Here is a 25,728-nt window from a genome sequence, read left to right as displayed (position 1 = left end):
CCAGAACGCTCTCTGCCCCCTCCTCCTCCTCCAAGCTCAGTGACTGAACTGTTAATATTAGAAACTCATGCAGCTGGCTTGGTGTGCGAGTCGGCGAATATTCCAGAGAGGAGCAGCGGTTTGACGTTCAGCCAGCAGGGCTGACGGTCAAGAAAAACAGTGTGGAGAATGTAGAGGTAAGGCACATTCAGGGAGTTATGTAGAAGTGTTAGCAGCCATGAATGCCAGCTTTATCCCCAAAATCATGGAAAGCACTGTATAACCACCAAGGCCTCTCCTCCATTCTCTGAATTAGTTTCTAAAGAAACTCAATTTAAAGTAGCTTTTCTCTTTTAAAAAGACTTAGTTTATTGCTGATTTAATGCATTCATTTTCATATATAGCATACACTTTTGATCACATGAAATGTTACTCAAGGGACCCTGTTGGATCAAATTAGGACAGTGAAAATCATATGCCAGACAAAGTCTAATAATTTCCTCAAAATACAGATCTTACATTACGAGTTACAATTACTAGCAGAAGCAGTGGAAGAAAGACATTAAATGCGACACAAATAAGTGTGGTTTTACAAAAAGGTATGATTAATATAATTAAGGTCAGTGCTGATGTTTAGTTGTTCAACTTTCTAAAGAAGTTGGGAGGTTTCTTTAAAAAGAAAATCTTTGCAGATCATCTAAACTCCTTGTGGAGTGGTACAAAGAGAATGTGTGAAATTATTAAATGTTATTGTTTGTTAAAAATATATATGCCCATTTTAAATTTGATGCATACTAAAACAAATAACAATTGGGATTGTGGCTATATCGTTGTATTAAATCTCGTTTTAACAGCACAATTGTTGTTTTTAAAACTAGAGTTAAAAAATTATAGTTTTTAAAAGTGAACTCGCCTCCTTTGTTGTGTTTTTTTTTTTTTTTTTTTCTCCCCATAGTCCTTAAAGCACCAATCGTCTTCAGTGAGATGTGACAGTAACAGGTCTGAACTGCAGGCAGGCCAGTTTAGCTTCCAGACTCTTTTACTAAGCAGCCATGCTGGTGTAATAATTGCAGGCTGTGGTTTGTCATCGTCTTGCTGAAATAAGAAATACCATCCATTCAGTAAGAGTTTTTAGTCTTGTTTCTCAACAAGTCTCTGAATTCAAACAATGTTCTGTTCTGTTAGACTTTAAATTACCCAAAATCTCTTCTATTTTCCACTAAGGAACATTATTCTCATTGCTAACACACCTGTCAAGACCTGACTCGGCATACATCTTTCCAGCATACACACATTTTCCAACTTTTTGCTGAAAAAATTCCAAGTTTTTGAACATTGTTATTCACATAAAAATTCAAAATGAGCATATGATTTTCAAACTACAATCAAATGTCTCAGTTTCAACATTTGACGTCTTTGTGTTATACCCATTTTTATGGCGTCCCAACTTCTTTGAAGACAGAGCTGTAAATGATCTAAAAAGGCACATTCATACCATGGCCTTAAAAGGCATTCTCCAGTCAAAAGGCTCTTCAGGGACACAGATCGCAGGTGGAATGTGAGTGAGCAAATGGAAACTTAAAACAGATTATAGCAGTTAGGAAATGCAGGACTGGTCCAAGCTTTTCCAGCTTCCTTTTTGGGAACGTGTAAAGCCTGCCATCTTTAACATATCCTGTGCAGAGACATAATATAGCATCTTAATCTGTTACTAGCACAATGACAAAGTGTTTCATGATCATTTTAGTGAGAGAGTTTAAATCCAGCTCCACAGGCCAGGAGGTTAAAAAGTATTTGGACACTCAGAGGCTATCATAAATTCTGAAATGAAATAATAATCAATCGTATTGTTTATATAACTAGTGCTATACTTCAAGCATCACTGGATGTTACCTTTTAAGGCATGTATGCAGACACTATTCAATGAGTTGACTTCACGCACACAAAAGAAGCATTTCTAAAATATTGTGCGTACTAACAGAGTTTGTTTTGGCTCAGCCTAAACTCTTGCTCATGGAATGTACCCATAAAGTCCTAATGCCACTGACAAACAAAACATAAATCCTGTTTTATGGTTCATACATACAGCCCTTATTTGGCACTGTGCATAAATAGAGTAAACAAACAAATCAACAGCTCTGTGATCTAATAACGTAATCAGTAGCAACTAAATATGTACACACACATCAACGCATGCAAATAGGCTTTTCTTTAAACACATGACGAGACGTAATGTTAGTTGATTACACATTATATATTCTCTATATATCTTCATCTGTAATATTAACACTAATTCTGAGGTGCTATTAATAAGTTACATTCAGAATAAGTAAAATAATTCCTCCATTGTGTATCAGTTTAGAAAATAAAATAGTCATCTCTGTTGATCCCAGGGTAAGCAGGCATCCTCCTAATACCTGTGAACAAAAAACAAGTGTCATTACACGTTTAGCTACCACACTGACATACGAGCTGACGGGTAAAGATATACATCTGAGCGACACCAACCTGTAATAATTGGGTTTGAAAGGGCCGTTCTTGTTGAGGCCCATGTACTTGGCCTGCTCGTCAGACAGCTCTGTCAAGTGGGCATCAAAGTTTGGCAGGTGCAGACTGGCCACGTATTCGTCTAGGAGCAGACGCAGATAGTTATTCATACTGCGTGGATACAGTGCACGCAGTTGACTGACTGATGTATTTTTCTGGTAAAGTCAGAAGATGGCAGCATTGAGCAACGTTTAGGTGACGTAGTGCAAGAGACTAACGCGCACGACCTGAAACTGCATTGTTTCAGTGCACACAAATGCACACAAACACTGCAAATCCTCATCCGTGTGCTTCAAAGACAAGTAGTTTTGTTTACAAAAAAGCAGACTCTTACCCATTTTCTTGGGCAGAAGATACACATCTTGTTTGTAACGTCCCTCTGGGGCGTTGAACAACTCGATCAAGGCCAGGGCCTGCAGACAACACAGAGCACAAAAATGGCTACAAGACTTGCAAGCAGTGCCTGTAAACGACATATTTCCTCAGGGACAAACTACTGACTTGAGTTGTTGCAGTGATAGACAGCACAAACGTAGGCACTGTGGAACAGCTCAGGTTCAAGAGGCGACCCTGAAACAAATGACAGACGCAAAGTTCATTGTAGATTCTGCACACAAATGAATCACGAATGGCATGTGTTGTTTTAGTTTAAGCTCTGTGTTTCGTGCTGTTTATGTGTGAGCGAAACAAAGGCACGGTTTCGTGAGCATTTACTGCAGGGCTGTAGAGGACGTTACCTCTGCAAGCAGAACAACCCTCTTCCCATCGGGCCAGATGATGTGGTCAACCTGAGAGCGAACCCTCTCCCAAGTCAGTTCAGGGCTGCGCAGACTTGCCTGGAGACAAAAGAGGTAAATGCCCATTAAAAAAAAAGCAGATTGACACTGATTACCCACAAATTTAAACTGTGTAGCAGGAAAACTGCTCTGACTAGTGAAAAAAAAGGGCCTCTGGAGGAGTCCTGTAGGGCCTGGCACTGGGATGTTGTTAAGTGAATTCTTTAGGTTGTGTGGCGGGACTCTGCAGATGCGATAATCTGATTAACCCGGGCAGTTTTCACAGCATGGTAGGCAGTGTCCTCATTGAGGACGTTGCTGTGATCTGGGAATTGCATTTTAATGATGGGCGTGCGAGTGTGTGACAACGATTAGACGGCTTGTGTGCAAAATAAATATATCCATATGAATTTCAGGATCCAAGGTTTCCCAGCAGGACAACGCATTGTAGCAAGATGATCTTCACCCGTCACTGGGTTTACAGATGTGGCTGATCAGTGTAAATAACAAGGATGTTATTTATGTTTTAACTTGTCCATAAAGGCATTTGACATATACAATACATACCACAGAAACTGATTATATGTTAGGTTAAGGGTGCAATATGTAAAATACTTTGTTTTAATAACTATTGAAAACATCCATCCATCAATTTTCTATACCCGCTAATCCATTAATAATCCATATATTATAATAATAATAATAATAATAATCGATAATCCAATCCCAGTTGTCACGGGTGAGAGGCGGGGTACACCCTGGACAGGCCACCAGTCCATCACAGGGACACACAGAGACAAACGAGACACACAACCACACACACTCATTCCTAGGGACAATTTAGAGTCACCGATAAACCTGACATGCGTGTTTTTCTGGACGGTGGGAGGAAGCCGGAGTACCCGGAGAGAACCCACGCATACACGGGGACAACATGCAAACTCCACACAGAAAAGCCCCAGCTGGGAATCGGACCTAGAACCCTCTTGCTGTGAGGCGACGGTGCTAACCACCCTGCTGAAAACATTCAAACTAAAATTAGAGCTATGACATTATGTTAAAGACATATTTTTACTATTTTGCAGAGACACTAAGTGAGTGTAACATAGCCTGTAGCCTTTAATGATACTACTGTCTGCCTTAAAATGGAATAGTGAGTCAGTGGAATGTCCAGCCTGCCCTCAGTCCATCATGAGTGGAAGGGGAAGTAGTGCTCATCACTGAGTGTATTTTTCCAATATTTAGTATATGATTATTCGGCCTAGTTTCAACCTGATTGGCCTCTTGATGAAAAATTGGTCGTCAATTAATTACAGAGTAATGCAACATTGATTGGAACACTCTACAAAGCAAGCTTTAGTAATCAGTATTAACAAGAGAGCTGGCAAGCTACTTGTTTTTAGCCTAACAACTCTTGACACTTTTCCTCTAATTCTTTCAAGCCTGCTGCCTATGACGTCCCGTCTGCCGCCCACCATCATGAGGTGGCGCTGATTGTGATGTAGTTTAATATAATCTGGTACCCAAAACAATCCAAAATCATGTGGCTAATTCATGAGATCATTGTGCGGATATTTTAAGCTGCATCCGTATAGCAATGGAAGATCCAAACAGTTGTACCGATGATGAAGACATTAAAGAAAGTTGAGCTAAGACATACGGATAAAAAAATTAAAAAGTAACACAGTTTAGTGATCATATTCGAAATAAGGCGCTTTTAATGAGAGGGGAAGATTAAATGTGTCGCTCTTTAGAAACCAGGCAGCCAATCTGGTCAATAAAAGTTTAAATCAGGAATTAGACATGAAGGCATTCTTGTAGAGTTTTACGGGATTATGTGTGATCAGAAAGAACGACAAAGTACATGTGCGTGTGCCTGTTTGTAATGAGCACATTAAACTTTTAACCTTTTTGGGGTTTAAGGCTTTCGACCCTTTTTTCGTCCATTTGCGCTTGAAAAGCCTTTTAATCCACTGTTTTTCGGCATAACCTCAAAGCTAGAATTTTAAGTAGAAATTCCCAGACAGCAGCATTTACCAAGTACCCTTAAAAATAGAAATACAGAGTCACCTTACCACATCTATCTCAGTATTGGAATGTCCCATATTGCAGACGATACAGCCATTCTTCATTCGGTCAAGCTGTTCTCTGGTGACAACATTCTTGTTGCCTGGATTTAAGAAGAATAAAGATGAGCTGATATCAGACTCAATGATCGCAGGGGGTGAAAATTTAAGGAGGATTTAAAAAGTCGTCTGTATTTTTTATTTACAACTACATCGAAAGTCCGAAAGCATTTGAACATTTAGACGAAGTCTGGTTTCAGCCCGATAAATCAACAGGAACACTTAAATGAGACATGTATTTGTATGTTGGAAGCATTGTGAGCAACAAAGCAGACGTAATGGATGTCACAGCATGGAGCACAGTACCAGTGCAAGTTATCACCACGTCCATCTGCCGAATGACCTCGCTCAGCTTGACCACTCGGAATCCATCCATGCTGCGTGGATAAACACACACGTAAGCAAGACAGAATGAAAACAACTTTAAACAAATTAAAACAGCACTTTATTGATTTGGCATCATTGCTAACTCAATGTAGAACACAGGAACAATAGCTAGCTAATTAGTAATGGACTCCTGCTGAATGGTAATGGGTAGTGACTCACCTCGCCTGCAGGGCACAGATGGGGTCGATCTCTGTGATGCACACAATAGCTCCAAGGGCTTTAAGAGCAGTGCAGCAGCCTTTTCCCACCTACAGACCACAAGAGCATGCAATTAAAGGCTTGCTACACCAGTCAAAATCCAATCATTCCATGTTAAGTGAGTTTTTTTTCTTCAATAAAGGAATGAGTCACCTCTCCATAACCACACACAACCACTTGTTTCCCTCCAAACATTATATCTGTAGTTCTCTTCAAGCTGGTAGAGACAAGCAAAATAACAGATCATGATCATTTTCACACAATCACAAAAAAAGAGAGGCGGTAGCAATGTTGGCAAGACATATTTATTTTTCTCCATGACCAAATCTGCTTACCCATCCAGGATAGATTCACGGCAGCAGTAAAGGTTGTCAAACTTCTGCTTGGTTACCGAGTCGTTCACATTCATGGCAGGAACACACAGCTTGCCAGCCTTAGACAACTGGTACAATCTGAGAGGACACATGGGGAAACATGTTCAGGCACATCGTCACATTGAACGAGTGAGATGCAGTCCTGAATAACCTTAAACTTTCCGGAGCATCTGGCTAAGTGAGTCTTTTGAGGGCTGTGTTTAGCTGGCGTTAGGAGCACACGATATCTGTCGTGTTCCACAAAAAGCCTGCAGTCAAACCAGATCAGTGTCCCTTTCAGTCCACAATGTCATTGGGTGACATTACTGACTGCTTTGGATCCTGTTTCTGCTGACACAATATGCAGTCTGTCATTTATCAGCAATAGCTTTTATTGGGAACTTGGATTGTTTTTAACGCTGAAGAAACCTCACACGAATTAATCTGAACAGCTTCATGTAAAACAAAAACTGGGCTGTAGAACTGTGGGTTTTACTATAAAAATGCTTGTTTGAAATTAGAATCTTACCTCTTTATACATTAAAAAATAACATTATTGGCTTACGTTATTTCTGTTTTCGTTTTTTTTTTTTTACTTGTTTCAGTAGCCCCTTTCACACTGAGGAAGAACCCACGTTTAATTCGCGAATTTAGTGTGTCCGCTGTTCCTTTCACACTGACGATCCGGGCTGGGGTGTCAACTCGACTCGCCTTTCGACCCATGTCGGACCCTAGTCTTTTTGCCGAGTTTGATGTGAAAGCAATTGACGTGGGATGGACGTGGGCGTGGCGTGACGTGAGGAGTTTAAAAGACAGGATGGACAACTGATCAGAACAACAGCGACAGGTGAGGACGCGACATCCGAAAATGCTTTCTCCACTCGTCGTCGTCAAAACTGTTCAGAGCATTGGACCAAAACACCAACCCTTGTGGTCTTGCCATCTTCCACACTCTTCTTGCAGACACGTGTGTTCAGAGCCATGACAGCTAAACGTCTTTGTCGATTGCGTCGACGCTGTTCGCGTTCTTCTACTTCAAATTGTTGATGGATTTCCTCAACTTGGACATTATAGTGCTCTTGTATTATCCGCATATGTTCTTCGGTGGCATCCCACGTTGTGACCTTCCACACCCCGTAAAATAATATCTCCATGAACTGCATATACACTTGCGTGACCGAACAAACAGCCAGCAACAAAAACAAGTCCTCAAGGTATCCCGCCATCGTTGGTTTGAAAGATCTGATGCAGACAGATGTATTTAGGCCTACCTCCGACGCATGGGTTGTGCCTACGTCATTGTACACGCCCAGCATTTTATGTGTTTCGTGTGACGCTCTGCCACTAGGAAACGCCCCCGGAACTCAGCTTCAGGCGACACGGGTCACCTAATACGCCAAGCTTTCACATTGCTCGACGCGGGATGAGGTGGCAATTTTGACCCGCGATGGTAGCGGATCTCAGTGTGAAAACAGCTAGTGTTAAAGGGGGCGGTTAGTGAGTTAGCAGTGGTAGGACTTACTGCCGTATCAAACAGCCCAAAAAGGCTTAAAGAACCGTGAAAGTTTCGATGAGTACCAAAAACATAGTTAATGATGCTACTGTCTTTATTATTCATAAAACTTTATGAGCTGCCACAAGCTGTGGACGCACTAATATGTAGATTCTCTTTCTTATCTTTTGCTTAAGAGGTCACAACCTGGGGTATATGCACATAATCACAGCTGTGGCAATCGTCCTTCCTTTTCTTTTTCAAATCGCCGTCTCCCACACTTTTTGCTATTCTTTGAATTTCCTCCGACTTAAGTCCTCCCATCGAAATCCATAAGATCTAATCCTCATCTCACCTGTGAACACCAGTGACACTCTCCTCTACGATGCCACGGACTTTTTTGAAGATGCTGGGATACTTCTTGTACACCCAGTGGGTTAAATCTCCGCCATCGTCCAAGATCTACAGAAAAAACAAAGCCGAGCCAACAGCATGAAAGACTGACTCTAAAATAAGAACAGGCCCAGAGTAAACGTTTAAAGGGACAGTCCAGATGATACCATATTGGCCTGCCAGCCCCCAGTGTTGACACAGCGATCGATACACCACCAAAAGTCATCCTCTGATTCACCCTTCCATGCAAACACAGGTACGCCTGCAGGAAACAAAACACACAGGATGGGAAAAGACGGCGTGAGCGACAGTGTGCATTACACAGCCCAAGCATAGGTGTAAAATGGCTGTTGTTAAGTCTCGAGTTACCTTTGTTCATATAACTTTATTGTTAAACAAAGCAATTATGACCAAATTAAACTCTTAAACTCTTAACTCTTAAACTTCTGCTTGTACTATACACTGTTGACTTAAAGCGATACTTCGGGTTGTTTGATATGGGGTTGTGTGATGTACTTATGGTTAGTTAGTACCTTAACTGTACCAGCAGTGGTCAGTGCACTCTGTTTGGAGAAGCAGGGAGGAATTCTCATGGTGGAGCCAAGTTAACAGTTACTGAGAGCAGGGGCAAAAGGACAACTGTCTAAAACAGCTCAAACCTGAAAAATGTCATAGAGGTTCAACAAACATCATACAAGTGCATCACCATCGCGTCAGACCGTTATTTACTTTACTTGGCACAACCCTCTCAACTGAACAACATCCGCGTTGCTCCACGTCACTGCGCGTACTGCCTAGCGTTTCCTGTCGCTGATCAGCTGTGAGTCACAGTGATCTGATCCAGAAGCAACAACTACGACACAGTAAAAAAAAAATTGGTGATTTCACAATAGAAGACAACAGCGTGCCTTTTTCTGGTTAGATAAGAGGAGATCTGTGTGAGCCAGTAGAAGAACTGTTGATAAGAGATGCAGAGCAGAGAGACAGAGCAGGAACAAATGCCCAGGAGGAAGGTATCCAACAAACAACCGAAACAACTTCTGGCAGAATTAGCTGATCAGCAGCAGGATTCGCAGTGATGCGGAGCAACACAGATTTTGTTTGGTTGAGAAAGTAGTGACGAAGTACATACTGGTCTGATGCTAGAGCACTGTAGGCTTCACTGAGCCACTATATCATTTTTGAGATTTGAGTTGTTTTTGATGGCGATAATTCACTCTTCTTTTGTCCCTGTTCTCAGTTGCCGTTAGCTTGGCTCCACCATGAGAATTCCTTCCTGCTTCTCCAAACTGACGGTGCTCTGACCGCTGCCTGGTGCAGATAAAGTACTACTCATCAGTACTTCACAACGCCCCACTTAAAAACACCTTTAAAAGAAACTATTTTGAATTATATGGAATACAAATACTACATCAAATGTAAACCAATAAGCTATAGTATTTGACAATAGTACCCTTCTGTACAGTGATCTCAAGGTGCAAATCACATGAGACAAAATATAACAACAGAAGCCAAAAAAACTCAAAACATATTTCCCAAACAAAGCAGGATGTGAAAAAAAAACAGTTAAAGGTTAGAAAACAGACCAAAAACACAACAAAAATACATTTCAGAAAGCACAACCACAAGACAAAACATTTTAACATTTCACAAAACATTAAATTAAAACACACACACAGACATCACAACAGAGGTGTTTCTGTAAAATGTTGAAGTCCATCCATCCATTGTCTATACCCACTTGATCCAACTCAGGCCGCCCAGGGTGCATTTTCCTTCTCTTGTTATGATTTGTGAAAGGCTACCATAATTCCATGTTTAAAAAATGCTATTGGTTAACTTTGGGTAAAAGATTTGGTCACAAGAAGTTACAAGAAAATGTCTCACAAGTCACACCGGCTGAAGAGAGGAGAGGATCTCACCTGTCTCAGCAAGAGCCGCAGCCACCTCGTTTTGAGTGGAATAGATGTTACAGGCAGTCCAGCGACACTGGGCCCCGAGGGCTACCAGGGTTTCAATCAGAACCTAAGAGGGAACAATGGAAAATGTAGATACATCAAAAGGAAGCAGGTGTAAGAACAGGAGAGCATCTGAGGGTCCCGCAGTAAACAGGATGAGAATACGTACGGCTGTCTGAGCAGTGATATGGGTACAGCCCACTATCTTTGCCCCAGCCAGTGGCTTCTCCCCCTGGGCTCTCTTCCTCAAGGAGATCAGGGCAGACATGTCTGTGGGGGGAGGAGGGGAATTAAAGCACCAGTTAAAGGTAAATGATGGAGTCTTTCGATAAAAATGAAAGAAAATGGAACAAATTCCAGTTATTTTCGTTTAAAATGGGCCAGGAAAAATCAGCTTTTAGCATCAACATGGACATCTTCGGAATTTTAGAAGAGGCTTGAAGGCTAAGACAAGCCAACTGTAATGCAGAACTTGTGCATAGCAAAACTGATGCATAAACAAGAACCAACCGGCTCTCTGTTGGTCAAAGAGGCCCATGGGAGGATTTCAGAGTCAGGTTTTGATTTGGGAGAGTAAAGAATGGCAGATCCTTTCCAGCTACACAAAAACAATCCCTTTCTACGTGGCGGTTGTGCATTAAATGGCTGTAAAATGGGAGACTGATTTAACAAGAGTGTCGGTAACAGCTGTTGCTACCCAGGTTTTAAGCCTGAAGAACACTTGTCAAGCACTCACACCTACTTATCGCTCACATGGACAATGTAAACAGCCAGAATGACAGAAGAGAGAGGGAAGAGTCCACAAAGACCCCCACCTTTTAGACGAGGGTTCAGAGGAAAAGAACATAACAGATGATGAACAGTACTTGTGGAAAGAGCTGTGATTATGTTTCAGAAAAAGTTCATGAAGCATAAAACTGAGTATCTTCCTGTGTTGAAGACGCAATTCCATAGGAAAAAATAAAGCATTAAAGGGATAATCCGGAGTAAAATGCACTTTAGGTCAATTTACGGGATGTTGGGAGTACATACGTTGAGTTGACATCAAAATCATTTAATTCTGATGTGTTTTGACAATTTTGATTTGACCGTTTTCAGCCAAAAGTCGTTAACCTGGAGGAGAGTGGGGCATATGGTATCGCCGCTACAAAACGCTATTTTTACACCTCTTCTACAGCTCCAAACAACATAACACTTACGTGGTAGTGAGTAGAGGGTCCCTAAATCCAAACAGAAGTGTCCCGAGGTCTTCATGTGGTCGGATAGAGAGTCCAGAATGAATTTAATCAAGCCAGTATCTTTCCGGAAATGTTGCTGCTGCAGCTGGCATCTTCAGCGTAAAGTCCGTATGAGTTGAGAGCCGCGTGTGGAGTAACACGCTCTGGAAATTCACAATTTCGTTGCCGTTTTGTTTTACAAACATAGTCCAGTATTTCTTTCGAAAGTGAAATGAAGTTGTATGCAACAGCAAAGCCTAGCTTACTAACAGGTTGGAATTTTATAAAATGTCACGTGACCTTACGTCTCGCGTGACCTAGCCTCCTGTTTACGGAAGACGTCTTTTGCGTGACTGGAGTGACCATCACAGAAGAAGCAGAGGTGTGTGAGCAGATTGTTGAACAAACAGCGGAGCAAACTTTTGGAGTTATGGTGCGTGTTTTCTTCCTATCCTGGCTTTCGAAAGAAATACTGGACTATGTTTGTAAAAAAAAAACGGCAACGAAATTGTGAATTTCCAGAGCGTGTTACTCCACACTCGGCTCTACTATACGGACTTTACGCTGAAGATGCCAGCTGCAGCAGGAGCATTTCCGGAAAGATACTGGCTTGATTAAATTCATTCTGGACTCTCTATCCGACCACATGAAGACCTCGGGACACTTCTGTTTGGATTTAGGGACCCTCTACTCACTACCACTTAAGTGTTATGTTGTTTGGAGCTGTAGAAAAGGTGTAAAAATAGCGTTTTGTAGCGGCGATCCCATATGCCCCACTCTCCTCCAGGCTAACGACTTTTGGCTGAAAACGGTCAAATCAAAATTCTCAAAACACATCGGAATTAAATGATTTTGATGTCAACTCAACGTATGTACTCCCAACATCCCGTAAATTGACCTAAAGTGCATTTTACTCCGGATTATCCCTTTAAACTCAGACCCACTTCATCAAAAATGCCTCTATTATCAAAGTGTAAACTATTTTACACCCAATTTTAGATACAGAAAAAAACAATAAAAAAAACAAACGTTTTTTTAGCCTAATTTTCAGAAATTATGTCCCAATGAGGTCAAATACCTTGCTCTGCAATTTCAATTTCTCGGCGGCCAAATTCAGCCTGTTTGATATTCTTCACACAGAAGTCGCTGCTGCCGTGGGTGTTGACCTGGGCTTTGTCCCGGGGGGATGTTTCATCATCAGAGCTGTCGGTGTAGGATGCAGCTGGGAAAAGAGGAACACAAAAGGTCACTCTTGTGGTCAAACACATAAAAGAGCCAATTATGAAATCTATACTTCACATCTGTGAAGCGTGCATTTCCTGTATGTACGTGCCTGTGTGTATTGGTGTCCTGCTAAAAATATTTGTTGTATTTATGGATAAACAAGCACAGGTCTTTCAAAGAGATGTGATGTGCACTTTAGAAAAGCATGTACATCTAAAGTTCATCAGTATTTGAAAGTGTGTTGGGATGAAACATTCAGATACGAAGTACCTGAGCTGTAGCTGTCTGTAGAGGACTGCGAGATGGACCGTGAGAGGGAGCGGCGGCCTGCCTTGGTAGGGTACTTGCTGAATTCCTGTTTATCCTCTGTATTTGCAAACTGAATCTGTGGGGAACCAGAACAAAATGGGATGTGACACAAAGAAAAGAAGAAACAAAACAATCCAGACATGTTGAGAGTTACTGCATGGACTCTGTTTCTGTATGAATTAAGTGTCCACAAGGAAATCACGGGCAGGTTTGAACAAAAAGTAGCACAAATGTCCCTTGCTAATTGTGATTATATTCCATAAATATGCTTCACATGTTTTCATACTCTTCATTGTTTATATTTGGACTCACTGTACTGCTTCAGTCACAACACTGTCCTTTCAAAAAAAAAAAGGAAATCAGCTTGTTACAGTGCATCACAGGTGGATCAGGAAGAAGGGAGCTGGTGCCTATTTTTAGATGTTTTCTCCGGCCCTGTGATGTATGCTTTGTTCAAATACACAGGCTTGAGTTGTTGTTGGTGCTGATTCATCATGTCTACCCAACCGTTCAAAGCGCCCAAGATCAAAGACCTTGGAAGCACATAAATTGGATCAGCAAACCGCTAGCTTGAATATTTTCTGTCCTTTCACATCCTATTTTTATGAGGTTGATATGTCCATCAATATGACAGACGATGTCACTAAAGCTACTACTGCAGGCTTAACATTATGTTCCATAAAAGAAACACGGAAACCAAGGATATCTCAACGTTGCTTTAAGCCTGATCAGGGGTGCCGCAGAGACCTATGTAGTCACTGTCTGCTTTTCCAAGAATTCCAGCCCATGTCTTTGTGGCTTAGTGTCAAAATCCCTGATAGTACTTTCACGTCGTGCTGCTTGTATTTCAGACAACACTGTTTAATGTCATAACATTGTATAATGTCACGCAATAACGCTTGTGGTCAAAGCAGGAAGCCTTGCAGCATTTCCCGAAACGTTCCCCCCTTGTGTCCTCTTTCATTTCTGATAACTGGACTTCTCTTTCGTGGCGGTGTCAGAATGCGACTTTACAAAGAGTCAGGGAGGATCCTCACACAGCTCCTCCTCAGACATTCACTTTCTTTCAGATGTCTTTATTCATTGTGATAAAGCTGTGAGATTCCCCTTGGACTTTTATTTTCAATGTCCATACCATGTGTTTGCAGTACAAACTAACAGGCAGGCCGGCAGAGTTGACACAACATACAGCTGAAGAATCTGAGAACACGCGAACACCAGACTGAAAACAATGAGATGGGAAACATTTGAGTATCATGTGCACTGCAGCACATGCACTGACCTAGAATCATGACGTGACAAGTGAATCTTAATGATTAATATTTATGGCATTGGGAAGTAATGACACAACATTAAATCATTACAAAAATACAAAGAAATAATTTTCATGGTTAAACATAAAAGTTGATAAAATATTTAGTAATGTCTGATGTAATGGGTACTTATGGCTCAGTCTCATGGCAGTCACCACACAGATATGAGCAAAAGCTGCAGGTGAATGAACAGGGTTCGTACATAATTCATGATCACAGGGAAAAATACATTCATCTTTTCACTTAATAATCACAAATATATGTGAATGAAATGATCTCTTGCATTTTCAAATGACTTACCTTGGCAGAAATGCCTCCAACAATAGTAACTTTATTCACTCAATGTTTCTGCCTCACATTTCCTCTTTCCATGGGCAGTGACACCTGGGACTTAGCAACCTACTATGCAAGGAAAAAGTAACTCAAGAAGCTTGGGAGACAGAGTGATCTGAGCAGATCTCTGCATGTCTCTGTTTTCACAACTGAGAGCGTGGCCTGTCTCATATGCTTGTAAAATAGTACATTTATGTTGACTTTGAATCAGTTTGTACTGGTGCGGACATTTTAGACCAACTCTCCGCTGTTCTTTCTCGTTTCGTAGCCACGGAAATCAGAGGGTCCTTTTCTCATTGTTAAAGCACTGAGGAAAACATGAGGTTGATTTAATTAAGGATGAATTACTCTGTGTAACTGAAGACTGCATTATGTTTCTGCTTCTCTCTCTCGCAGAAGCCTCAACAAAAGGTGAGCTGTGTGAATAACCTTTTGAGAAGATAATCAAAGAAAAAACCTTTCTGCTAAATGCAAAAAAATCTTTTTTTTTTAAAAAAAAAGCCTCAAATAATCCTGTCTGATCTATGCCGTGGGATATCCAACAGCTTAGAGTAAAAAGTGTTGAAAATAAGTTCCCTAAGATGCAACAGTAGCAACTCACCCTCTCTCTCCCGTGCCCATGTTTGTTTGCCATGGCTGCCCGTCACTGCCTGCTCTCTCCAGTTTTCCAGCCTACCTCCCTGAGCCTCTGTGTCCTCTGTGTGATGGTACCAGGTGTCCCTGATGCTATTATCCCAGAACACTCCCAGAGCATAGCAAGGGGGGAGGTTCTCACCTATTATCGGGATTTCTAATGGCCAACTTGGACAGAGAGGAAGAGAGGAAAAGAGAGGCCTCAACGGGAAGGGGAGGTCGATTCCTACTGAGCCTCTCCCTCTACCTTTCAGTCTCTTTGGCTCTGCCCTTGACAACCGGCTGCAAAAGTCAGCAAGTTTGATTTTATGGTGATTTTGACCAGTGCTTGGAAAGCAATGTACAAACAGGAAATTTGTTAAAATTGCAAAACACTATAACTACAAACACATGTGCTACAGATTATACTTTCAGCTTGTGCTGCTAATTTGGACCACTAAATACATGGGGATTGACGGGAGGAATTAAACCCTGTCTCCGTTAGCCTTCTGCTGCATCAATAGGCATCCCTCTAGTCCCATCCTACAGCTAAAAATAACCTTTCTCTCTTAGATAGCAGGCCAGGTCACAGGCTTAAGCTGTAGAGTGTGACTGTTGGTCAGCGGCGTAAGGGCTCAATGGGGGCCAGACATACGGCAACACTAACAACTTAACCAGACACCAGTAGAGCTCTATAGCACCATCTAACTGTAATTCACAAAGATCTTTGCTACTGAGTGCTCCTCGTAGCAGTGGTCAACAAGTCAAAGAAACCCATGTATTAATGGGTGATTCTTAGAAAATGTGTACTTTTAGTCTCAGGTCATATTTTTAAAAATAATTGGAATTTTGGACAAATACCTCTTTCTGTGTGAAAATGGTGATAAAAAACTCTTATAAAAAATGTACCTACTTTTAAATATAATTTTTTAATACTTTTCATCCGCCTGGAAGTTGCAAAATCACTGTTTTTTCCTTGTCACACCCCCAGAGTTTCAAACTTCAACAATGAAAAAAAGGTTAAAAGTATCACTTATATGACAACTGTTGATGCATTTGAATTAAGGAATACTAAAATAAATAACATATATTATAATATTTGACTTGAGTCCACAGTCAATATTACTTTTTATACAAAATATACCTGTCACACAGCATTGGCGTCATTTCCACCACAATGCCTACTGTCCCTTTAAAAAAGGTTATAGTGAAAGATTGTTCAGGTGGTTTCCATGGAAATGTATAGTGACATCAGAGCACATGTTGGACATGGAGACCAGTTAAATTTCCATCCACAACTGTTGAAGAAAAAACAAGGTAAATATCGCTTGTTCAGCAAATATATTTATTGTATGTCACTTCCAAACATGCTGTAGTTCCATTGTTGTTTTGAAAAAGATTACAAATTTAACATGAAAGGCATTGTTTTGTTTACATGAACTGCTAGCTATCAATTCAGAGCTAATCAATGAAGCCACCATCCATTTTTTTTTATCACAGAACTGTTGAAATATCATTTCCACCACAGTAATTTCCACCACACTTCCCACTGTGGTGGAAATGACAGAACGTGGTGGAAATGACATTTAAGATTATATGAGTGGGATAGATTGTGAAAGTAAATATATTCCTTTAATAGGCTCTAGACTGTTGTACTTTTATACTATATAGGCCTATACTATACATTTTTTACAATGTCTTTTAATAATATTCGCCTATTTTATCTCTTTTATCTTTTAAGATGCCAAAGACAACAAAACAAAGATCCTAAGCCTACAGGGACAAAATAAAGGCTGACCCGATAAAATATGAGGAGAAACTTAAAAGAGACAGAGAAAGATATTTGAGGAAAAAAGAAAAAGGTGTGGTAAAGTCGATCACAGAGCTAACAAAGTGGGAGCAACGCAAAAAGCGGAGAGAATGGAGAACTATTGACTCTCAAAAAGAAATAATCATTTATTTGAAGTATTCTTGCCAACCCGCCAGTTTTTGGTTATTTACAATATGTACAGGTCCTTCTCAAAAAATTTGCATATTGTGATAAAGTTAATTATTTTCCATAATGTAATGATAAAAATGGAACTTTCATATATTTTAGATTCATTGCACACCAACTGAAATATTTCAGGTCTTTTATTGTTTTAATACTGATGATTTTGGCATACAGCTCATGAAAACTCAAAATTCAAAATCTCAAAAAATTAGCATATTTCATCCAACCAATAAAAGAAAAGTGTTTTTAATACAAAAAAAGTCAACCTTCAAATAATTGTGTTCAGTTATGCACTCAATACTTGGTCGTGAATCCTCTTGCAGAAATGACTGCTTCAATGCGGCGTGGCATGGAGGCAATCAGCCTGTGGCACTGCTGAGGTGTTATGGAGGCCCAGGATGCTTCGATAGCGGCCTTAAAGGGATAGTTCGCCTCTTTTGACATGAAGCTGTATGACATCCCATCTTAGCAATATCATTTATGAACATTGACTTACCCCCCGCTGCGTCCTGTGAGCTGAATTCCAGCTGAGTTTTGGGGTCCACGAAGCTAGTCCGGCTAGTTGGCTGGGGTCAAAAAAATAAAGCGTTTTGCTTCTCAAAAAAATATCCGTTCAAAAGAGTAATACATTTGCATCACAAAATGTTGTCCAGGAAAAAGTCAGACCTCACTTCGCTTGGCGCTATTTTTGCCTCCCTTGATATCAATGCGTCCAATGTAAAACTGTGCAGACCGAAGAGCAGACCGAGCAGTCCCTAGCCACCTAGCGATAGCTGCACCTGTTACGGTGTTACTGTTCGGAAGCAGGGGACTGCTCGGTCTGCTCTTGAACGTGCCTTTGAACGGATATTTTTTTGAGAAGCAAAACGCTTTATTGTTGTGCCCCCAGCCAACTAGCCGGACTAGCTTCGTGGACCCCAAAACTCAGCTGGAATTCAGCTCACAGGACGCAGTGGGGGGTAAGTCAATGTTCATAAATGATATTGCTAATATGGGATGTCATACAGCTTCATGTCAAAAGAGGCGAACTATCCCTTTAAGCTCATCCACATTGTTGGGTCTGGTGTCTCTCAACTTCCTCTTCACAATATCCCTCAGATTCTCTATGGGGTTCAGGTCAGGAGAGTTGGCAGGCCAATTGAGCACAGTAATACCATGGTCAGTAAACCTTTTACCAGTGGTTTTGGCACTGTGAGCAGGTGCCAGGTCGTGCTGAAAAATTAAATCTTCATCTCCATAAAGCTTTTCAGCAGATGGAAGCATGAAGTGCTCCAAAATCTCCTGATAGCTAGCTGCTTGACCCTGCCCTTGGTAAAACACAGTGGACAAACACCAGCAGCTGACATGGCACCCCAGACCATCACTGACTGTGGGTACTCGACACTGGACTTCAGGCATTTTGGCATTTCCTTCTCCCCAGTCTTTCTCCAGACTCTGGCACCTTGATTTCCGAATGTCATGCAAAATTTGCTTTCATCCGGAAAAAGTACTTTGGACCACTGAGCAACAGTCCAGTGCTGCTTCTCTGTAGCCCAGGTCAGGCGCTTCTGCCGCTGTTTCTGGTTCAAAAGTGGCTTGACCTGGGGAATGCGGCACCTGTAGCCAATTTCTTGCACACTCCTGTGCACGGTGGCTCTGGATGTTTCTACTCCAGACTCAGTCTACCGCTTCCGCAGGTCCCCCAAGATCTGGAATCGTCCCTTCTCCACAATCCTCCTCAGGGTCCGGTCCCCTCTTCTGGTTGTGCAGCGTTTTCTGCCACACTTTTTCCTTCCCACAGACTTCCCACTGAGGTGCCTTGATACAGCACTCTGGGAACAGCCTATTCGCTCAGAAATTTCTTTCTGTGTCTTACCCTCTTGCTTGAGGGTGTCAATGATGGCCTTCTGGACAGCAGTCAGGTCGGCAGTCTTACCCATGATTGCGGTTTTGAGTAATGAACCAGGCTGGGAGTTTTTAAATGCCTCAGGAATTTTTTGCAGGTGTTTAGAGTTAATTAGTTGATTCAGATGATTAGGTTAATAGCTCGTTTAGAGTACCTTTTCATGATATGCTAATTTTTTGAGATAGGAATTTTGAGTTTTCATGAGCTGTATGCCAAAATCATCAGTATTAAAAACAATAAAAGACCTAAAATATTTCAGTTGGTGAGCAATTAATCTAAAATATATGAAAGTTCAATTTTTATCATTACATTATGGAAAATAATGAACTTTATCACAATATGCAAATTTTTTGAGAAGGACCTGTAATACTGTTACAGTTCTGTGAGAGTTTGAAGATTTTGCCAAAACGCCAGAATTTAGATGTTGGCTTATAGCAACACTGAAGTGAACAGGTGTGGTTGGTTTTCACATGGTGTTGTAAATTAAGTTGAATGATTTATGTTTTTTCTAATAAAAATATCTTTGTGTTTAGTCATTGTCATTTCCACAACACCTTGTCATTGCCATCACAGCACATATTTTTCACAAAATTCCCAAAAATTAGTCAGCTCATATTAAAATCATGTTTACATTTATTGATGACTTGCACTACTTTATGTAACAAACCAGATTATTAATTATTTACAAGGACCTACCCAAAGTAATATTGCATTTCACAGTGTGAAAAATGTACAGTTCAGCATTTGATACTTAGGACAGTTAAAATAAGGTCATTAAAAAAATAATTATTGTTATAAATAGTAGTAACTGGTACAACTAGTTAAGCTAATGGTCCTAGAAAATTCTAGGATGTTAAAATTATTGCACTGTTTATTTATATGTGTTAAATGAAATGTGGTGGAAATGACATTTGTTTATTCCGGGTCAGATAAAATGTGAAAAATAACAATTAGTCTTGTAAATTTAGTTTGAAATCTAATGGATCTCAATACTACACTGGTTATTTAAACATATGAAGCTGTGTGAATTGAATTTGTATAATGTTTTTTTCACTCAACTTCACAAGTCCAAAAGTACACATTTTCTAAGAATCGCCCTAATAGTGCAGTAAAACAACATTCAAGTCAAGCAAGTGAAATTAAAGCACAGCCTTAAAATCAGTGCACTTCTCATGGTCTGCAAAGCCGCCTCTTTAGCTCAACACACGCATGACCGATTAAGCAGTGTTGTGAAAAAAACATGCATGCTAATCCCCTCTTTCTCCAGAGTACTACGTGACCTTTAGCTGAAAATATAACTTCCACAGATTTCCGAGGTAAGGCCACATTTTAGAAACAAGGCCCACGGTGTGCCACTGACTAGCAATTATTTACTGACATTTTCACTAATATTAAAAAGGTCCATTTTAAATAACCCAGACTGCTGATAGCAAATGCTGTGTTTAGCCCATTAACATGCGTAAACGTGCGGAGCCCACTTTAGGTTTTAATGGGTTAAACAGGAGAGAGCCTGTGTAAATATCATGGGCAAAACTGAGAGCACAGTTGTAAAATGATGAAACAAGTCGATATGGATGTGTTGTATTTCTCAGTGTATGGCGACTTTTCCACCAATGTTAATAACTGTTCTACAGACACGAGATATAACATGTGAAACTATGGACTTTCAATAAACACCGGAGAGAGACTGTTGTCCACATTCTTTTAATTCTTTTAATTCTTTGCACCCTGGGCCTGATACAATTACTAGTCTACATGATAACCTCATCATGCTCATTTGGGCTGTTTCATGATAATTCACCATAAATATAAGTCACCTTTATAATTAGAACTGGACTGAACAGAAAACTGGAAACAGACAGATTTAACTGGCTTTCTTTTTGTAATTACAACCCTGCATGTAACTAAAAACAGAACACAATAATTTGCAAATCTCATAAACCAATCTCTTATTCAAAAAAGAACAAAGAAAACATATCTAATGCTGAAAGGGAGAAATTGTGATCTTTCATGATAAACATCAGCTCCTCAAAAGCTCTCATTTGATGGGGGCATCAACATTTAAAAAATTTGGATTTAGGCGACAAAAGGCTGGAAAGGCTCTGAAAAGAAACAGCTGGAGGAACATGTGGCAGCTAATTAGCTTACCAACAGGTCACTGGGAATCAAAAAAGCACCTTAGAGAGGCAGAGTCTCTAAGAGGCAAAGAAGGGCAGAGGTTCAGCAGTGTGCAAAAAAAACAAAAAGCGGCACCAACAAATTGGGAGGCAATTTTAGAATAATGTTTCAGAATAAATACACAACACTATAAAAAAGATTCCGACAGTCTGGAGAAATCTCTGTGCAGAAGGGACTTGGCCAAAAATCAACACCAATATGTGATCTTTGAGCCCTCAGGTGGCACAGCATTAAAAAAAAAACAGGCACGATTCTGTCATGGAAATCACTGTGTGGGCACAAAAACACTTCCAGAAATCATTGTCTGTGAACATGGTTCATCGTGTAATCCACAAATGCAGGTTAAAGCTCTGTCAGGCAGAGAAAAGGCCATATGTGAACATGGTCCAGAACTGAAGCAAAGGGAGAAACTGTTCTTTGGGTCAAATGAATCAAACTTTGAAATTCTTTTTGAAAATCATGGATTACGCGTGTCAGAGACTAAATTGGAGAGGTACGATCCAGGATGTTACCAGGACTCAAGTCAAAAGCCTACATCTCTGATGGTTTGGGGGTTAGGATCCAGCAACTGGTCCCCCCAGATGTTTAAGGCTGCTGTTCAGAGAGAAAGAAATGCTGTGTAGTGTTAAACACGGCCCTCTCCCAACTCTGTAGATATGTCTGCCATTTCAATATGAGCTAATACATTTCATGAAAAAGCAAAATGTCTTACATGACTTTGTCCTTCATCAATCTCTACAGTGTTGGCAGATGAACATAACGAGATGGTGATAATAAATAAGGTATAAACACATTTCAGATTCTATGAACAGCAACCCACGCCCACTGGGATCAGATGAAAATGATGATGCATGAACAGATTCAGAGTGAGAGAGTCCTACACCCGGGGGGGGGGGGGGGGTGTATTGCATAACTGCTGAATTGATCCAGCAGAGAGGAGGTATAGAAGTTGTATTCTTTGACTCACCCACCATCACACTCACACATCTCTAATTTGCAGCATCGATTATGTTTACTCGCAGCTCTTTTTGATGATGTCACATCGGCCCCCTGCTCTCAACGAACATCCACCTCTTCTTTTTTATTCGCGCGAGTGATCTTTTCTGCGATATCAATTCTGTCAGTTTTGTCATGCGAACAGGTGGCTCGGTTCGAAGCTGGGCTCTCGCATCTATTCACAACACATTGCTGTGTTTTCATAAGCGCAGTGCACATTCCTACCATCCAATATGTTTTGAAGCAGGACCCCTGAGGCGACTTACAGTCCACACATTATTGCCTGTCAGACAGGGGGTCTGAGCTAATATTCTGACATCTATGAGCCCTGCTGCTGGGAAAAGCAGATATTTTTGTTATCTTAACATTTTTTTGCCCCCCCCCCTCCTCCGACGTAGACGTATTTATGAAAAAAAGAAATAAACAAACAGTCTTCCTTTGGGAATCATATCACCAATATGCCAACAAAGGAAGACAAGAATAACTATTTATGCCAATTACTGCTTATGTACTGAACGTTCAGAGAGAACTATCGACAGAGATGCAATTAATATTCATAACTATATCTTAAATAATGCATAACTCTCCGTGAGAATAGAAATTGTGTGTTTTTAATAACATTTCAACATGCCTATAATATCAGCAGACAGGATTCCCCCTCCATGAAGTTATGTCTCTCCTTCTATGCTGCCAATTGTTTTCCTTCCATGCATGATGTCATTAAACTTTTTTGCAAATTTTATTTTTTCTTTAACTCTGTTAAAGCTTATAATTCATACATAGTTTTGGTTCGGATTGTTAAAGGTGCCGATTCAAATATATAGCTACTTTAAATCTGTGGGGGTCAAGTGACTGTTTGCTATAATAAGTCACCAGAGGTGCTGGTCTGTGTGTTGTTTGCTGCTGCTAATGTTTCTGTGTGTTGTTGTTTTTTTTTTTTTAAGTTGCCACATTACATAATTTTGCAACCTTTGGGGCTGATTCACGAGTGAGTTTGTGGTAAAACTGGTGTTTTGTCACAATCTTATAGGGCTGAAAAACTCTCATGGTCAGCGTGTTTTAAAGGCCACATCCGCAAGTACAAACATCCCCATTATGTGGCAGGGAAATGAAGCAAAATCAGGATCAGTATAATATGTTAATGAGCCAGACTGCAAAAAAGGTGCGTCATGTAGAGTCGACCTCTTTGGCAGAAAATCCTTACAGATATTTCTACACCAGAAACACAATATATTGCTGGTTGAAAAATCCGTCCTGAAATACATCTATGCCAGCATCTATTCCATTATTCAGGGCTGTAAAGCTACTGTCAGGTCTTATTACTGCTTCACACCGCAGTATGGCACAAACCCTGGCTCCTAAAATCAGGACAGTATGTGTCAAAGACAACGTGTGCCATTAAGAAACTGTGGCCAACACAAAGGCAAACCTTTCAGAAAAGAACAGGAACTCTCTGCACAGTCGTCAAGCTTGACAAATTCCAAGATTTAAGGTTTGTTCCACCACACCGGTGACACATTCTCTGCTAAGGTTTTCTGACAGAATAAGCCGTTTAGAGAAACACCAGAAAAACTGCATATATCTGACAAAGAACAGATTGAATATTTCCTTTACGACCTCTGAGCAGGCCGTTTCTGAGAAAACAGAGAAGAAACCCTCAACCAGCACTGGATGTTTATCTGCTCCCTGCTGCCAGCTGTGGTGGATCTTTACTGATATGAGAAGCCAACTGAGGAGGGTCTTTTTGTCTTGTGCCAATGTAAGACAGCCGAAAAATCCCAGGGCTTCTCTCACAGGTGCACCGCGGGCTGCTGAAACACTTTCATCATGCTGTTCATATCAGTAGCAGTCACGATGGCCACACACACAGGCACAACTGAACTCCGATCAGGGATGAGTTGAATAAACAATAGATGTGGTTGTTTTTTTTTTTACACATATCATCTCTGCATTCCTACACCTGTGGGGGTGGGCTAGATTTTTCAACTCATTAACCCCTTCACACCTAGCAGGCAGACCACACACCCCCTCTCCAAGCTTGTGTATCTCTCCACTTTGCTGTAGGCCTGAAATCAGAGGTTTAAGAGCTCAACTCGGTTTGTAGCCGTTTCCTGACTCCAGGATGTTGCTAAGATGCCTACATTGCCATATATACAAACAGAGAGACTACATAAAGGCCCATTTTAGCAATAATCCTTCATAATGATATGTTGTCACCTCAGTAATAATGTAGTAAAAAACTATGATTAGACTAATACCACATGGGAGAAGATATAGCGCTTTTTTTCTCCAATTCTTTTGAATCTGGGTACTTAAAGTGGTAGAAATCGTCACTTTGTAACTTAACACTAAAGCACCATGCGCACAAGTTAGGGTGGAAATTCTGATTGGAACCAACAAACAGGTTTGGACCACATCTACCCCGTGGATTGCCCAGCCGTAGCACCTCACTGCAGCACATTTCTGCGTACCAACGTGGAGTTATCCTCCTTACATGTGAGTGCCTGGTCTCTGCCCAATGGCAGGGAGTGATGGCCAGCCTCACGTTTCTTACCTTCTTGACGGATTTCATTGTGGGGACTGCGGTGAACGCTGCGGAAGGCAGCTCCCCTACGTTCATGTTCACATCGCTGCTGTTCTTGCTGACCGTCAACGCGGAATATTTTTCCGCAACGTTTTCAGTCTCTTTGACATATTTCGTGGCTTGTTTGACCTCAGCTTTGCTGTCCGCGACCGATTCAGTCATTGCATCCGATTGATACCGATACCAGAAGGGGGGGAAAAAGCCAGCTCTCTATTGACTTCAGACTGATGTTAAGCTTTATCCGTCGCCTTCTTGCTCTCTTGTTAAGCTTCGTGGCTTAAAATGAGCGAAGCGACGATGAAGCAATAAAGCACTAGACCTACGAACGAAGCACTGGGTAGCTCACTTTGAGGCTGATAAAGCCGTTTTCTGGCTCCTATCCTTGTACTTTCTGAGAGAGCGGCACAGGCACTTGTTTCGCTTCTGCAGTTCAGCTGTCAGGCGCAGACAGCAACATCTTCGACGGGAGGGGGCGGTTTGTTGAGGCTGTCACCCGAGCAAGTGAGCAGCGTGTAGGCGGTATCATCCAGTTCTCCAGCCCATTGGAGGGGAAACCTGAGTAGTAACGGCTGAGGTTAACCGTAACAAGAGTAATTACAATATTGGGTTGTCGCAGGCATTAGTTATTTATTTGTTGGCGCACGCGTAGATGTTCAGTTTCCGTTGCCCTAAGTGCTCCAGTTAAGCTGCCAAGGAGACTGAGCACAAGTCCCGCCCCCTCTACCATGATTGGCCGACTGTGTGCCAGCGTTCACAATTCATAGCTTCTGATTGGTAGAGCCTGCTAATCAGAACATTTATACCTGGGAGGTCCTGTTCAGGGAGGCTATCTCTTTTCCACTGTCTGTCTGTTAGTATATCTATCAGTGTTTTAA

General features: G+C 41.1%; 1 protein-coding gene across 2 annotated transcripts; it reads right to left on the bottom strand.

Moving 5' to 3' along the window:
• Positions 1-323: 323 nt before the first annotated feature.
• On the bottom strand, positions 324-25,508 carry ahcyl1 (adenosylhomocysteinase-like 1). 2 transcript variants are annotated; one of them, XM_075476619.1, is made up of 17 exons: positions 24,824-25,508; positions 12,921-13,035; positions 12,505-12,648; positions 10,379-10,479; positions 10,174-10,276; positions 8,419-8,513; positions 8,214-8,320; positions 6,349-6,465; positions 6,167-6,230; positions 5,975-6,063; positions 5,735-5,805; positions 5,378-5,472; positions 3,264-3,362; positions 3,028-3,096; positions 2,861-2,939; positions 2,488-2,608; positions 324-2,396 (listed from the first exon to the last, which is right to left on the bottom strand). In XM_075476619.1, exons 1-17 carry the CDS (start codon positions 25,013-25,015, stop codon positions 2,390-2,392), a joined length of 1,668 nt encoding a protein of 555 aa, XP_075332734.1. In that variant the 5' UTR covers positions 25,016-25,508; the 3' UTR covers positions 324-2,389. The 2 variants fall into 2 exon arrangements, with proteins under 2 accessions (XP_075332734.1, XP_075332735.1); XM_075476620.1 differs by lacking the exon at positions 24,824-25,508 and adding an exon at positions 15,207-15,373.
• Positions 25,509-25,728: the final 220 nt, after the last annotated feature.

This window comes from Odontesthes bonariensis, chromosome 10 (assembly GCF_027942865.1).
Source record: "Odontesthes bonariensis isolate fOdoBon6 chromosome 10, fOdoBon6.hap1, whole genome shotgun sequence".
Classification (NCBI taxonomy): domain Eukaryota; kingdom Metazoa; phylum Chordata; class Actinopteri; order Atheriniformes; family Atherinopsidae; genus Odontesthes; species Odontesthes bonariensis.
This window is presented reverse-complemented; position numbering and strand designations above follow the sequence as displayed.

What these genes read in the sequence shown, in the direction of transcription:
- ahcyl1 (XM_075476619.1), bottom strand. Translation starts at nt 25,015, where the DNA reads ATGACTGAATCGGTCGCGGACAGCAAAGCTGAGGTCAAACAAGCCACG. An exon ending in TACAGACAGCTACAGCTCAG is followed by an intron (nt 12,649 to 12,920) that starts GTACTTCGTATC and finishes CTCTTTTCCCAG; the next exon opens with CTGCATCCTACACCGACAGC. An exon ending in CTATCACTGCAACAACTCAA is followed by an intron (nt 2,940 to 3,027) that starts GTCAGTAGTTTG and finishes TGTTGTCTGCAG; the next exon opens with GCCCTGGCCTTGATCGAGTT.